This window comes from Pholcus phalangioides, unplaced genomic scaffold (genome assembly GCF_987345545.1).
Source record: "Pholcus phalangioides strain wild (caught in Gottingen) unplaced genomic scaffold, Ppha-v1.0 ptg000017l_1, whole genome shotgun sequence".
NCBI classification, from domain to species: Eukaryota; Metazoa; Arthropoda; class Arachnida; order Araneae; family Pholcidae; genus Pholcus; species Pholcus phalangioides.
The window spans coordinates 55317487-55331438 of NW_028301610.1; the positions used below are offsets into that span (position 1 = coordinate 55317487).

The window sequence follows — 13952 nt, forward strand, 5'->3', positions numbered from 1 at the left end:
CTCAGTTTTGACATGGAGGGTTGAGTTATGGAATGGAGAGCGTCCATTGCCCCCACTTCATTTTCATTTTGAAAAAAAACATTTGAATAATATTCAAAGGAGCTAAGCTGGACGTATGACATCACTAACAACAGAAAGCAACAACTATGATGTTAAAACTGAGAATAAAAATACTGGAGTGAAGGAAATAACTCTGACCACCACAGATGCTCTCTCATTCTGACGTTTTTTGTTGGGACAGAATGTATTTGTTTTTCCACCTTGATAATGGCACCCATGAGTGCCAAAACATATGTCAGTATTTTGTAAACTTATTTGTCCTTATCTCGTTGTCAATATTCTTCTATGGTACTGAAGTTATTTCTTAAATTAATTTCAAATTTTTATTAATTTCTTTGTATGGATACAGGATTTTGCTATCAAGCTCACAGCGGTAGATAGAACCTCCAGACCTAACATCAACCAAACTTCCTTTTTTTTCAAATTGCGCGTGACCCAGGCCCCATCGACATGTCCTCTCACCGCCACCACCAACCCAATTCTATCTGCATAATTGATTTTGAGGAAAAGAAAAGCGTTTCAATTTTTATGATGCATTTTTTTTCATGGAAGAGAATCTACTCCACTGGCTAAAGAAAATTGACTTCAAAGAAACTGAAAAAAAAATCTGTTGGAGATCGCTTTAACCCTTACAGTAGCAATGATGAAATATCTTGTTTAATTTAGTTCTTTATTTTGGCAATCATGAAATATCTTGCTTCCTTAAAATACTCTGCATTTGACAATGACCAGCCCAGATAGTTTTAATTTTGGCTTCATCTTCAAGCATGTTTTTCATTCCCCTGCCCGACCTGTCGATCAACTGCCATTGGGTGGAGTCAGCTTTTGTTCAAAGTTTGATAACAGTAGGAGACAGTGATTTTTTCCTAATATTTTTGGAGTTATATAGGAATATGCTTACAGAATAAATAGGAGAAAGAAGATAGAAAGATAGAGTATCTCTTCTTTTATTATTATTCTCAGTTTGGGGGAAAAGCAATATCATTGCACAAAATGGGGAGGGGATATTCTTCATGAAAATAGGTGGCAAAATTTCTAGAAGGTTTAGTAATTTTCACTGTGGCAATTATGCGGATCAGGAAAATTTTAAAGACTGATTCAACGGTTAAGAAGACTACAAAAATAATAATAGTAAGGAATAAAATAAATTACTAGCAATCTCTTAATTTTGTACAGAACAGTATAATAAATATTGTTCTTTGTGTTTGCCATCATTTGTTTCTAATCTGAAAATTGTGAAGTCAATGGGCTGTGTGTTCAATAGCAGATCGCAGCTGATTGTTTGTGATGCTTCAAACATACAGTGTGTTGCAATTCTTCAATTCTGCCAATGTAATGACACCTCACAACAAACTTAATTTTTTAAATGGCTTCCAACAACCAGAAATTGCAGAGATTCAGGTCTCTATTACATGCTGTCCAAAGATTTATATCTTCCTTTTGCAGGGTTTTGCTTAACCTTTTCAAACCTTAAGTTTCAAAAACAGCTAAAAAAAAATTTGTCGATTTTATGTTTCTTTAGTGTTTGTAGACTGTAATAAAAAAGAACATTTTTCTGTAAGTATTCTGGGAAATAGAAATTTCAAGTACACATATGTGTACCTCAGGATTCAAATGAGTAGAAACACTTAATATTTTAACCATAGTGTTATTTATATAATATAGTTAGATGTATAATTATTATTTACGAATTTAAAGCACAATATTATATGACATTAACTCACAGTGAGCATCAGGAATTGACGTGTTAGTTTTATTACACAGTGCTAATTATCAAATGGAGCAATATATATACTATATATTACATCAAATGGCACTTCCTGAAACAATTATTTTTCAAAACACACAAATGCATTTGACATTTTGAACCGATCATCCTGGTAATCTGCATTTAGATGCATTTTCATCATCCATGTATCAGGGGAAAGTGATTCATTCTATCCAGGCGAGCATCTTTCATGGGTTGGGGAACAACTTTTCACTGCTTTTGCTCAGGTTCTTCCGCATCTTCAGAACTATCAAAAAGTGGAGGCTTTTCTCTGTGTGGAACTATATTTTCTTCATGCTTGCAAAGTTCTGATGCAACAACCCTTCTATATGCAATTAGTGTTTTAGGCACTTATTTTTTTGTGTGACACCTTACCCAACAATTCGAAATAAGACCAACAAAGTGAGTGAAAACTCTTAATAGGCCATTTGTATGTTCTTTGCGCACACACCGGTACCATGCCAAGTATCGATCACACAGGTCTATTTCTCTCATGGATGTATTATAGGCTTTGACTATCCCAGACTGAGGAATATCTACTTTTTTCAATGCGAGTTCCTTGGCTTTTTAATTTATGCTGCTCTTATCAGCAGCTGTTTTACCATCAGAACCACATTCGTTAGAGTAATCTCTCACTAAGAACTGTAGACCAGTATGAACACCTGAAAGATCACCGTGTTGCACAGTAATAATAACTTCTATTTCATCAGGACTCAGAAAATCTAAATAAATAAAATGCATCCATCTGATGATTTGAGTAACTAATAAAATGCATAATGTATATGAGTTTTTTCTTAAAATAATCTGCAATAATATCAAAGTTGAGATGAAAATTCATGAACAGAGAGAAAAAAAAACTCATTTACTTTTTAACTTAATTGTAGCATACATATATTTATTATTACTTTACATAATTATAGTATATTAAATCAATTGCATATATATAATAATTACTACTTTTATTTTCATGTTATGATTTTTTCAAACACTAATAATGTATAACCAATATCTAAAAAAAACAATATGATAATTACCAGTGAAAACCTTATAAGAATTAATCAAAAAATGTATTTCTTAGGAAAGGTAATATGCATTTCACCAACAGAAGTCCTTCCGTCATGCATATGTAATCTTTGAAAATAATTTTTTCCCCCAATAATAGAAATACAAAAAATCTTACATGAGATTCTTTGGTGTAATCACGCTTAAATTTACCACTCAACACTGAAAGCACACATATGTGGACTTTCATACAGTTCAATGTGCTGTGTTTAAAAATGACTTAAACAACTAAAAAAAATTATTTTCAGCATGCCCCTACATTTGGTTATCTTAAAATACATTATTTTTAAGTATTAAATTCTTGAAAATATATTAAAAAAACTTACCTTTTCGAGTATACTTCGTTGGTGCAATTTCGTATTGTCCACGATATAATTAGAAGCAGGAGATCGTATAAAGGTCCACATATGTGTATCTCTGGAACAAAGAGGTTAAAAATGCCCTTTAGCAGAACTTTTTATTTATTTTTTTCATCCTTTGAATAGTCTGTATACCAATATATTGATGTTATCCAAGGATGATGTCACTCTCCACTATCCATACGAAGGTTTTTAACAGCTGGCTGATGCGAAGATCTATTTTGGAAAGAGAAAATTCAACTGCCCTTGCGGGCAATCGAGCCCACGTCCTTTCACTTTCCGGGTGAACGCCCTAGACTAGTGTGTAACGTTCTTAATCGTTACCTCCCGGTTCTTTAATATTTTTTCCCCCAGTAAACATTGAGTGGATGACAACAATGGAACAGACAAAGTTTAGATAGAACTATAACATTTATTCAATTATATTGTTAAACCATTAATCAGCGTAATCACTATTATCACAGGCCCTTTTATATGTTAAACTATTAATTAACGTTTTATCACAATTATCACAGTTAGTCTTTTCTCTCACTGTCACAATGAAACAAAAATATGAATCGATCTCACCGCCGTTGTCCAGGTTTTCACGTCTTATCACATCGTCCGGTAGATACTCCCAGGTGTCTGCCACACAGCCAAAGACTCGTCGTCACCAGCTTCAGACGACTTTGGTGTAAACACACGTTGAGATGAAAGCTCAGCCACTGCACATGGAACTGGAGATGAAAGTCCACGGGTGGCCGGTCTGGCCACTAACCGATCACTGGATCACGACGACATTGAAACCTTACGTGCGATGAGACGGGATAAGTGCCAAGGCACACTTCTATTATTGTAACTTCATCGTTACTTATGAGACGATCTGGCTCACACCATGACAGGGCGTGACGCCTTACTGATTAAGTCGGTCGTTAGTCGTAGGTGAGGAAGTAGGTAGGTAGAGAGAGCGTCAGCACATCTCTAGCTGGCTTTTATATAGTAGCATTCCCACAATGCCTTACTGAAGAACCAATCACAACATAGAAGGTGCGGTATTAGCTTGTATCTGATTTACATAACTTCATGAGAAAAGGAAAACCAATCACAACATTAGCTTGTATCTGATTTACATAACTTCATGAGAAAAGGAAATACTGTAAGCATTATAATATTAAATCTGGCATCCAAACATAACAAATTGGAGATCTGGCCAGGATCCACAACTTTTAGGCCTATTGCACATTGTAAAAACTCATGACATTATAAACCGTGAGATGGTCCTAGGAACCACCGACGGCATGGAGGTAAAATATATTACATATTTATATAACACTTTGCTGAACATTTATATTATATTGCACTAATATATTACACAATTAAAATAGAGTTTGACGATGACGACTCGACGTGGCCTCCACCAACGAACCACGGGAACCCCCCAGAGGGAAAGAGAAGGTAACCAGACGAGCTATTGGGATCTCTGACATAGATGTAAAGCGGAATTTATATGGGACGTTGGTAGCCCGACCTCTGGCCCCGTTCTCGCCCGACGGCTAGGAGACCCCACCTCCGGACCGTCAGACTAAGCGAACTAACTGACCCGAACCGGATTGTCAGCGGAAGCCTCGGGTGGTTTCTGGTAACCAACGAACCCTGGGGCCTAAACAAGATTAATTGAACAACAGGATTGTAAGAGATCCCAGGTCGTCATGTTACAAGTGGTGTGCAAACTTTTTGAATCGCAACCCCTTTTTGACCAAAAATTTTATTGCCAACCCCCTACATAGGCTGACCATATGTTCCTGTTTTCCAGAGCATTCCGATATTTTGCCAGTAAGTGTGCTGTCCCGAAAGCACATATACAGGGTGATTAAGAAAGAATCAGATTTCAAAATGATTCTACGCTTGAAATCTACCATTAACAAAAATTGTTCATAAAATGTAGACACATTTCCCCCCGTATATTCACATATTACTTATCATTCTATTCTGTGTTTTTAATTTTTAAGAAATATACAATTTTGAATTCTGGTGATTCTTTCCAAGTTGCCCTGTAAAAGTACTAACTTGATATTGTCCTCCACATACCAGAAGCATGAATGTACAAATTTTCCTTTTTTTTATGAGCTGTTTGGATACCTTATATACCTTGAATACCTTATAGCAATAGTTATCTAAGTTGTGCCTGAAACGTGAATGTGTATCCCTATTGAAACACACGTTACAAAACATTTTAGGAAAATAACTTAATAACTTCCATAGAGTAACATGGGTCAAGTAAACATTCAAACTTTATTTCCCATGTTTTTTTTTTGCAATGGCATTGCACATTTGTGATTCTGGCATGACGGAACCGATATGCTGATTATTTTACAATTAGATAAAATTACATTGTATGATACATGGTAATTGGCTCAGCTGAATAAAGGCATTCCTTAGTTTTGATGCATTTTTAAATAAAAATGAATTCCTTATTGGGAAGTTTTTATTTTAGAGAGTCTCTCACGACCCCCTCTAGTTCATTGACGCGACCCCCGGTTTGCGCACTACTGCCCTAGAGCACTAGAGTAGAGGCAATGAATATCTCAATCTTTCCTTGGAGCTTGTGTGCACCAAGCGGGACTGTGCATGGATGGTTGGACCTAACTCAATCTAAAGCTCACAATTGCTGATAATGCCATCAGATGACAACTTATCCGATGATGATGTCACTCTCTGCTACTCATACGAAGGATGGATCTTGGGGCGTTCACACGGAAAGCGAAAGGATGTAAGTTCGATTCCCCGCAGGGGCAGTTGAATTTTCTTTCTTTACAAAATATATCTTCGCATCAGCCAGTTGTTAAACACCTTCATATTGATGTTAATCTAGTGAAAGGTTCTGAGTTACAGAGTGCTCTAAATAAGATAAGTTCAATTATGGCTGCTTTGTGTACTGCTTGGAATTGAGTGTTGTGCTCATTACTTAAGGTTTTATGTAACATAAATGTTGCTTATTGTTAATAAATTTCAGATTTTGTTGGATCTTGGAGCTTCACCTAATTACAAAGATGGGCGAGGTCTCACGCCTCTTTATCACTCCCTTCTCCATGCCAGTGATCCACAATTGACAGAGACACTACTTCATGATCATGCTGTGATTGGCACTTGTGATCACCAAGGATGGCAGGAAATCCATCATGTTAGTAAAAAACTTTCGCAGTTATCTTTTTTTGAACTTTTAAATTAACCATATACAGTATAACTGTGGTTACTATCTTGGAAACTTGACAATTATTACTCCCAGCGTTGGCACAATATTAATCTCAAGAAAAAAAAAGCAACTTAAATTGATATGTTGACTGAACCTCATTTGAGTCACGTATGATTCACCCTATTTACTCAAATATGATACACCCCAAAACCTTAAATGCACTCTATTCATCAGCTTAGAAATATATAATGGTTATGAAATTATTTTAATTCACAGGTCTGTGATGAAAAACTTTCTTTAAAATAATTAGTGTTTTTTTATTTTTTTGGATACTAATTACTGGGAAAAAATTTAAAAATTCCATTATGTCCAGTTTTTGAGATAAAGTGAAAATTAAATTTCAATAGTAATGCATAAGCAGCATACAAACCTCATTGAATTTGTGCATCATAAACAAATATAGTAAATCATTTCCAAAGATATTCCCGTGAATTTTATGGTGATTTTTTTGGGTGCTGATTCCGAATCTGTCATGGTTTTATCAGATGTGCTCTACTTTTTGAGATAAAGGGAAAATCAAATTTCACTGGTTTTTCTCAACACAAATTATACTCAATGCAATTTCTCAACACAAATTATACTCAATGCAATTTCTCAATACAAACCACATTGAAACTGTGCATTATGAATAAATATAAGAAATCATTGGCAAAATTTCATTGATTTTAGAGTCTATCTTTATAATGACAGAACTAGGATATAAATGTGAAGTATGTATTTGTAAGGTGATGACATAAAAATTCCAAAATATTTGGATTTGATTTCCCAAAATATGAAATAATTTTATGAAAAACCTTATGTGATAGGAAAAAAAAATGGATTACATTTTTGGAATCGGCACTGAAAATAATAATAAAATCAGTTATTAAAGCTAAAATACCTTTCAAAGAGGTTTTTTTTGTAGACTTGTATTATATTTAGTTAGGAATGAAGCATTTATTATTATTCATGTATGAGATAATAATAAGGATTGTAATAATATAGTAAGTTATTTATTTTTGTTATTTCATACTAGGCCTGCAAGCATGGATTGGTTCAGCATTTAGAACATCTGTTGTTTTATGGAGCTGATATTAATGCTCGAAATGCTAGTGGCAATACACCATTGCATGTTTGTGCTGTTAATGATCAAGAAAATTGTGCACGGGTATTGTTGTTTCGTGGAGCAGATAGAGAAGCTCTAAACTTTGCAAATCAGAGTGCCTATCAAGTTGCAGTCATCGCTGGAAACCATGGCCTGGCTGATTTAATAAAAAATCATAGTGATAATAATATTGGTGAGTAGCTTGAAAAAATAGTTTTCATTAAAAACATAGAGATGCTGCTCTACTCTAATTTACCTGGGTTCCAGGACTCAGGTTGTTGGCAAAACTTGTGTGTTTTTGAGTAAAAGTGAGCTCTCGAATGAAAATAAAGTAAAATAAAAATTTCCCCCATTATGCATTAGTATCATCCAGATCTGTGAATCAGACAGATATTTTCATTTCTAAAAACTAATGCAATTCTAATGTTTATGAAAGAAAAAAAAATTATATTTTTAATACCAGTTTAATTAGGTTCAGTAGCTTTCATTGCTAAATAGTTTACTACCAGGGTTTCTTGACTGTGCTCCATCAAGTGTTTCTCATTGTTCCGCAAAAAGATTGGAAACTAAATCATTTTCCCAAATATTTCAAAAATTCATATTTATTTTAGATTGAAGCTAGGAGCTATCTCCTTTTCATACCAATGAAAACAAATGTTATTTTTAATTCTTAAAATGTATCAGAGTTAAACAATGGAGGTTTTGTTTTTGAACTAAACTGCATTTATTTGACCAACATTATTAGTAAAATATTTTGAGGATTTATTTCTTCCTGGGTTGAGCCTGTAGTGGCATTGTAAAGTAGCGGCACGGTAATATTATTGAAAAAGCAGGCTTTAGCCTATATGTGAAAATGCCATGTATAATCGATTAGAGTGAAAATAAAAAATAGTCCACACTACGTTAGTCCTAGAAGAAGTAAAAAAAGAGTTTTCACATAAGTACTTCTCTTTTCTATTAATCAATGGTATTGTTTCAGATGATACAAAATTTAATCACCTGGTGTCTGTTAGCACCAAAATATGTCAAAAACATATGGGACATTGTCAGCAACGACAGTGCTAATAAATATGCGGAATCAAAATCGAGATTGCTGAATTTATTCAGGGAAAGTGAGACTATTCGCATTAAACAGCTCATCACCGGAATCGAACTAGGTGACATGAAGCCTAGCCAGCTTTTGCAGAAACTGAAGTCTATGGCTGTGGCTGATGTTTCGGATAATTTAATCAAAACTTTATGGCTTGAGAAATTGCCAGATCCGATTCGCAATGTGCTGATAGTGAGTGATGAAGACATTACTAAGTTGGCTGCAATGGCTGATCGAATATCGGATATGACTCCAAGATCCCAAGTGTGTGGTGTCACTAATGAAAATGTGTCGATCAAAGGACTCTTGGAAAAAATTAAAAAATTTCATTGCTAGAGCAGCAATTATCACAATTAAATGTGCGATCGCGTTCTTGAGAACCAAATTGTTCCGTGCTAGGTCTCACAGCGATTCCTGATCGTGTTTCAATCCAAAAGGAAATTACTGTTATTATTATTTCCCATTCTGCGAAAGATGTCGTTCTGAGAAATGTAAAGCTCCCTGTAGTTGTGTTGAAAATCACTCAAAACAAGAAAACTCTCACCTGCAGTAGTATCTGCGCAAGTTCTATGGCAGAAACACTTCAAGATTGTCGCAAGTTTCAACTTTTCGTCAAAGACAGAAATTCAAAACTGCACTTCCTTGTCGATAGTGGGGCTGATGTAAGCATAATTCCAGCTACCACCCAAAACAAACAATCAACTGCCTACAAATTGTATGCTGCAAATGGTTCTAAAATCGAAACCTATGGTGCCATAGTACTAACATTGGATTTAGGACTTCGCCAAGATTTTCAATGGCTCTTCATCATTGTGAAAATTGACAAAGGAATATTGGGTGCTGATTTTCTCAACAAATTTAGTTTGTTAATTGATCTCAACAAGAGAAAATTGATTGATGATGTTACGAAGCTTATAGTGTCTCAAGTACTGTTGCATCCATCTCTAAAGTAAGTGACATAATCACTATGGATAGAAACTTTTTTTCTCATTGTTGTCACAGTATCCTGATATCCTGAAACCAATTTTGTTTCCAACAAATCCTAAACATGATGTGAAACATTACATAGTGACTGAAGGCCAACCAGTTCATTCAAAAGCCAGACAACTTGACCCAAATAGACTTTTAATCGCTAAGCAAGAATTTAAATTCATGGTCAATAACAATATAATTAGACCATCAAATTCTCAATGGACAAGCACTTTACATCTACTTCAAAAATTGGACGGGACATATCGTCCTTGTGGTGATTACAGGCGCCCGAATTCATGAACAGTGCCTGATAGATACCCTATCCCAAGAATTGAAGATTTCCATCGTATTCTGAAAGATACTAAAATTTTTTCGAAAATTGATTTGCTCAAAGCGTATTTTCAAATACCTATAGCAGAAGAAGATAAATGCAAAACAGCAGTTATTACATCTTTTGGGCTCTATGAATTTAACGTAATTAGTTTTGGTTTAAAAAATGCCCCAGCAACTTCTCAGAGATTCATTCACAAGGTTTTTAGAGGACTTGATTTTGTTTTTCCATATTTGGATGATGTTTTGATTGCATCAATCAACGAGGAACAACACAAACATCATATCAAACAAGTTCTTGACCAATTGAACCAATACGGTCTGCGTATCAACATCTCAAAATCGATTATCACAGTTCCAGAAATCAAGTTTTTAGGCTATTTGATAACATCGAAAAGTTCCCGTCCATTACCATTAAAAGTACAAGCTGTATTAGATTATAAACTACCTGAAACTCACGATCCATGACCTTAGGACCTTCCTGGGAATGGTGAATTTCTATCGTAAGTACCTAAAACATGCAGCAAAGGAACAAGCAATTTTACACAACTACCTCCAAGGTGCCAAGAAAAAAGATCAGCGAAAAATACAATGGACTGAAGAAGCCAAAGAACAATTTCAACGATGTAAACAAGATCTAGCTAATACTGCATTATCTTTTCCCAATTCTGAGCTACCTCTGTCCCTTTGTACAGATGCCTTGGATTTCGCGATTGGAGCAGTGGTGCAACAGTATGAAAATGATGGATGGAAACCTCTCGCATTTTATTCAAAGAAACTATAGCACATATGATCTTGAGCTATTAGGAATATATCTCTTCATCAAACATTTCAGGTATCTCCTCGAAAGAAGAAAGTTCACTATTTTCACAGACCAAAAGTCCCTAATATATGCGTTGCACCAGAAACAGCTTCACCAGGACAAATTTGTCAACTGCAATATATATCAGAATTTTCAATCGACATTCAACATGTGAAAGGACAAAATAATATTGTTGCAGATACACTGTCATGAATGAGTGAAATATCTCTCATAGATTATGACAAAATTGCAGATTAAACCCATCATGAGGAATTCAGAAATTTGCAGAAGAACAACACTGCCTTGAAATTCAAGTAACATCCACTTCCACCTGGAAAATTCTTATGGTGTGACACGTCCACAAATAACATTCGGCTATACATTCCTGAATCGTATCGAATGGAACTATTCCAACATTTCCATGGATTTTCTCACCCAGGAATCAAATCTTCAGTAAAACTGATGACGTTGAAATTTATCTGGCTAAACATCAAGAAAGATGTACAACAATGGATGAAATCATGCTTGCCGTGCCAGAAAAACAAAGTTAGTCGTCATACCAAGTTTTCACTCAGTGAATATCCGAAACTTCACAAAGATTTTGTGATGTCCATATTGATCTAATTGGTCCTTTGCCTCCTTCAAATGGACATGTTTATTGCTTGACTTGCATAGACCGTTACACGAATTGGATTGAAGTTATTCCCTTAGAAAACATATCAGCAGAAACAGTTGCGAAAGCATTCTACAGTAATTGGATTGCACGATTTGGATGCCCGCAGCATCTGTTCACAGATCGTGGAACACAATTTTCATCAGAAACATTCAATAACTTAGCTCAAATTTGCAGAATAAAATTGCAACATACGACAGCTTACCACCCTCAAAGTAATGGAAAAATTGAATGATTACATCGGACATTGAAAGCTCATAACAAGATCACTTGGACCGACAGCTTGCCTACAGTACTGCTTGGTCTGAGATGTGCCGTTCCACCTGATTCCAATCATACCATTGTGCAAATGCTGTATGGACAATCCCTCAAGATTCCTGGAGAGTTTTTCGATGAACCCGAAGTGAAAACAACACCAGAGACATTCGTCTGTAAACTTCAAGAGCAAATGGAGCTGCTCGGCCCAAGAAAAGTTTTATACAACTCAAAGCCTCCTGTATTTGTACATAGAGATTTGAAAACATGTTTACAAGTGTTTTTACGAGTAGACAGGGTTTGTAAATCTCTCGAATCCCCGTATGAAGGACCATATCCAGTGCAAAGCCACACAGAAAAATATTTTTTTATAAAAATAAAGGATAAACAAGGGACTATCAATAGACAGACTAAAATCAGCATATGTTCTAAATAACTCTCAAACCATTCGCGATAAAACATTGATTTTAAATGAACCAGAGAAGGCCGAACTCCAACGCTCTCGTAGTGTTCGCTTATTGAAACCCACTGTAAGGTTCAAGTTTTGAGAATTCTGTGAACATATATATTTATTCTAGACATATATATTTATTTTCTTGAAAATTTTGCAATTAATGTAACTTTGATACCGTAATATTTTTTGTACATATTTATCACGTATTGCATGCATTATCTTCAGTATCCCTCTTATGTATCGTAATTAAAATTGCTGGAGGGGGAGGAATACGACACCTCCGACATCAACAAGCCCATGCGTTAAGACAGCTCTGCATCAGGGCATCATCGAATCATAATGAACTTGTACGATTTGAATCTGGCATGTTGGATCATAGTTTCGTGCAGGTTCCACCATATGTTCAGCCTCGCAACAGCCTAGTATAGTTGGAAATGGTGCATGCTATTTGTTCCTAATTGCCGATAGTCCATTCACTGTGTTTTCTAGCCTATAACTCCTAGAAATTTCCCATTGTAAGTGCATTACGCTGGCTCAGGAAAAAGTTCAATGCGATGACTTGCTTGCAGGAAATATACCCTTATGAGTTTGCGGCTCCTGAATCCCATACAGGGAAGTGTGTATTGCACGGTCCATATACAGACTATCCCAGGGGCGTAGCCAGAAATTTCATTTCGGGGGGGGGGACTAAAGTGACAGAACAATGGATTTGGCCATCTTTTTCCCTTTTTTCGGTCATTTTCTCACATTTCGGGGGGGGGGACCAGACCCCCAAGTCCCCCCCCCTGGCTACACCCTTGGACTATCCCACTGTATTCCTCATTCAGCTGGGTGGTAATCTGAATTGTGTGAATACTGTATATGATCTCGATAAAAATGTACAGTCCAGCTGAGCTGTCTCCAATAGTGATCATCTAAGGCTAATTGTGCTGCTCTGACATTTGCCCACTCGTTTCATCTATGCTGAAAATACACTTGCGACTGTCATATGCAAAAAGTCCAGTTCTAGGTGCTAATTGGTGATTGGAACATTAGATTTGATAGAAAATTCAAGGGGAGTTCGTAAAAGTTCAAACTATGTAAAATTCTAACTATCCAAGTTCTACTGCCTCATGCCGCAGTGCATGAAATAAGGAAGGCATGGTCATGTTGCTAGTGGTGTCGAACTGTAGATGATAGCATGCTTGTCCGGAATGCAAGAGGGCCTGGGTTTGAGTCCCAGCGGAGACCAGGAGACTTTTTTTTTCAGAGTTCATCTTGGTATAAAATCCAGAAAATATCTGTTTCTTTGATATATTGGGCTGAGAAAAAGTTGTCTATCTCTACCGTCCCACATGGGGGCATAGGCGTAAACTTATCTAAAATGTTGGGAGGGTTCGGGCTCAAATAATAGAACCTTGTTTATACAACACGTTGTATAAATGCGAAAATGTATAACTGAAACTTTTTCCAAAAATTAACTTCCACACTCTTTTCCACAGATGTTTCCCAAAAAGTTTTTGTAAAAAATCTGTCGTTTTGATTCAAAATTATGCTTGAGAAGAAATATACTATCATAGCATTACTTTTGCTATAGTCTCAAGCAATCTTACGGTATTCATTTCAAGATTTAATAGGAAAAAAAGTGTCATTTAAACCTTACATAAAATGTCTTATACTTGTTTATTTTGCTCTTTTGGTTTCTAAATCTACGCAAAAAGTGGGGGCGCAGTAGCCCGGTCGATAAGATGCTCGCCTAAAGTACCAAATTATGTTTAGAGGTGTCGCGAGTTCGATACCTGGTTCGTCCTTGTCAGAAAACTTTCCTGACA

General features: G+C 35.8%; 1 protein-coding gene across 3 annotated transcripts in view; it reads left to right on the forward strand.

Annotated features, from left to right (window-relative positions):
* Positions 1 to 13952, forward strand: part of LOC149074133 (uncharacterized) — a 151337-nt gene that overhangs the window by 51240 nt on the left and 86145 nt on the right. For all 3 annotated transcript variants that reach the window (XM_089246436.1, XM_089246434.1, XM_089246435.1), the window contains exons 8-9: positions 6242 to 6409; positions 7497 to 7758. In XM_089246436.1, coding sequence (XP_089102562.1) covers positions 6242 to 6409; positions 7497 to 7758 — 430 coding nt within the window. The remainder of the gene's footprint in view (positions 1 to 6241; positions 6410 to 7496; positions 7759 to 13952) is intronic.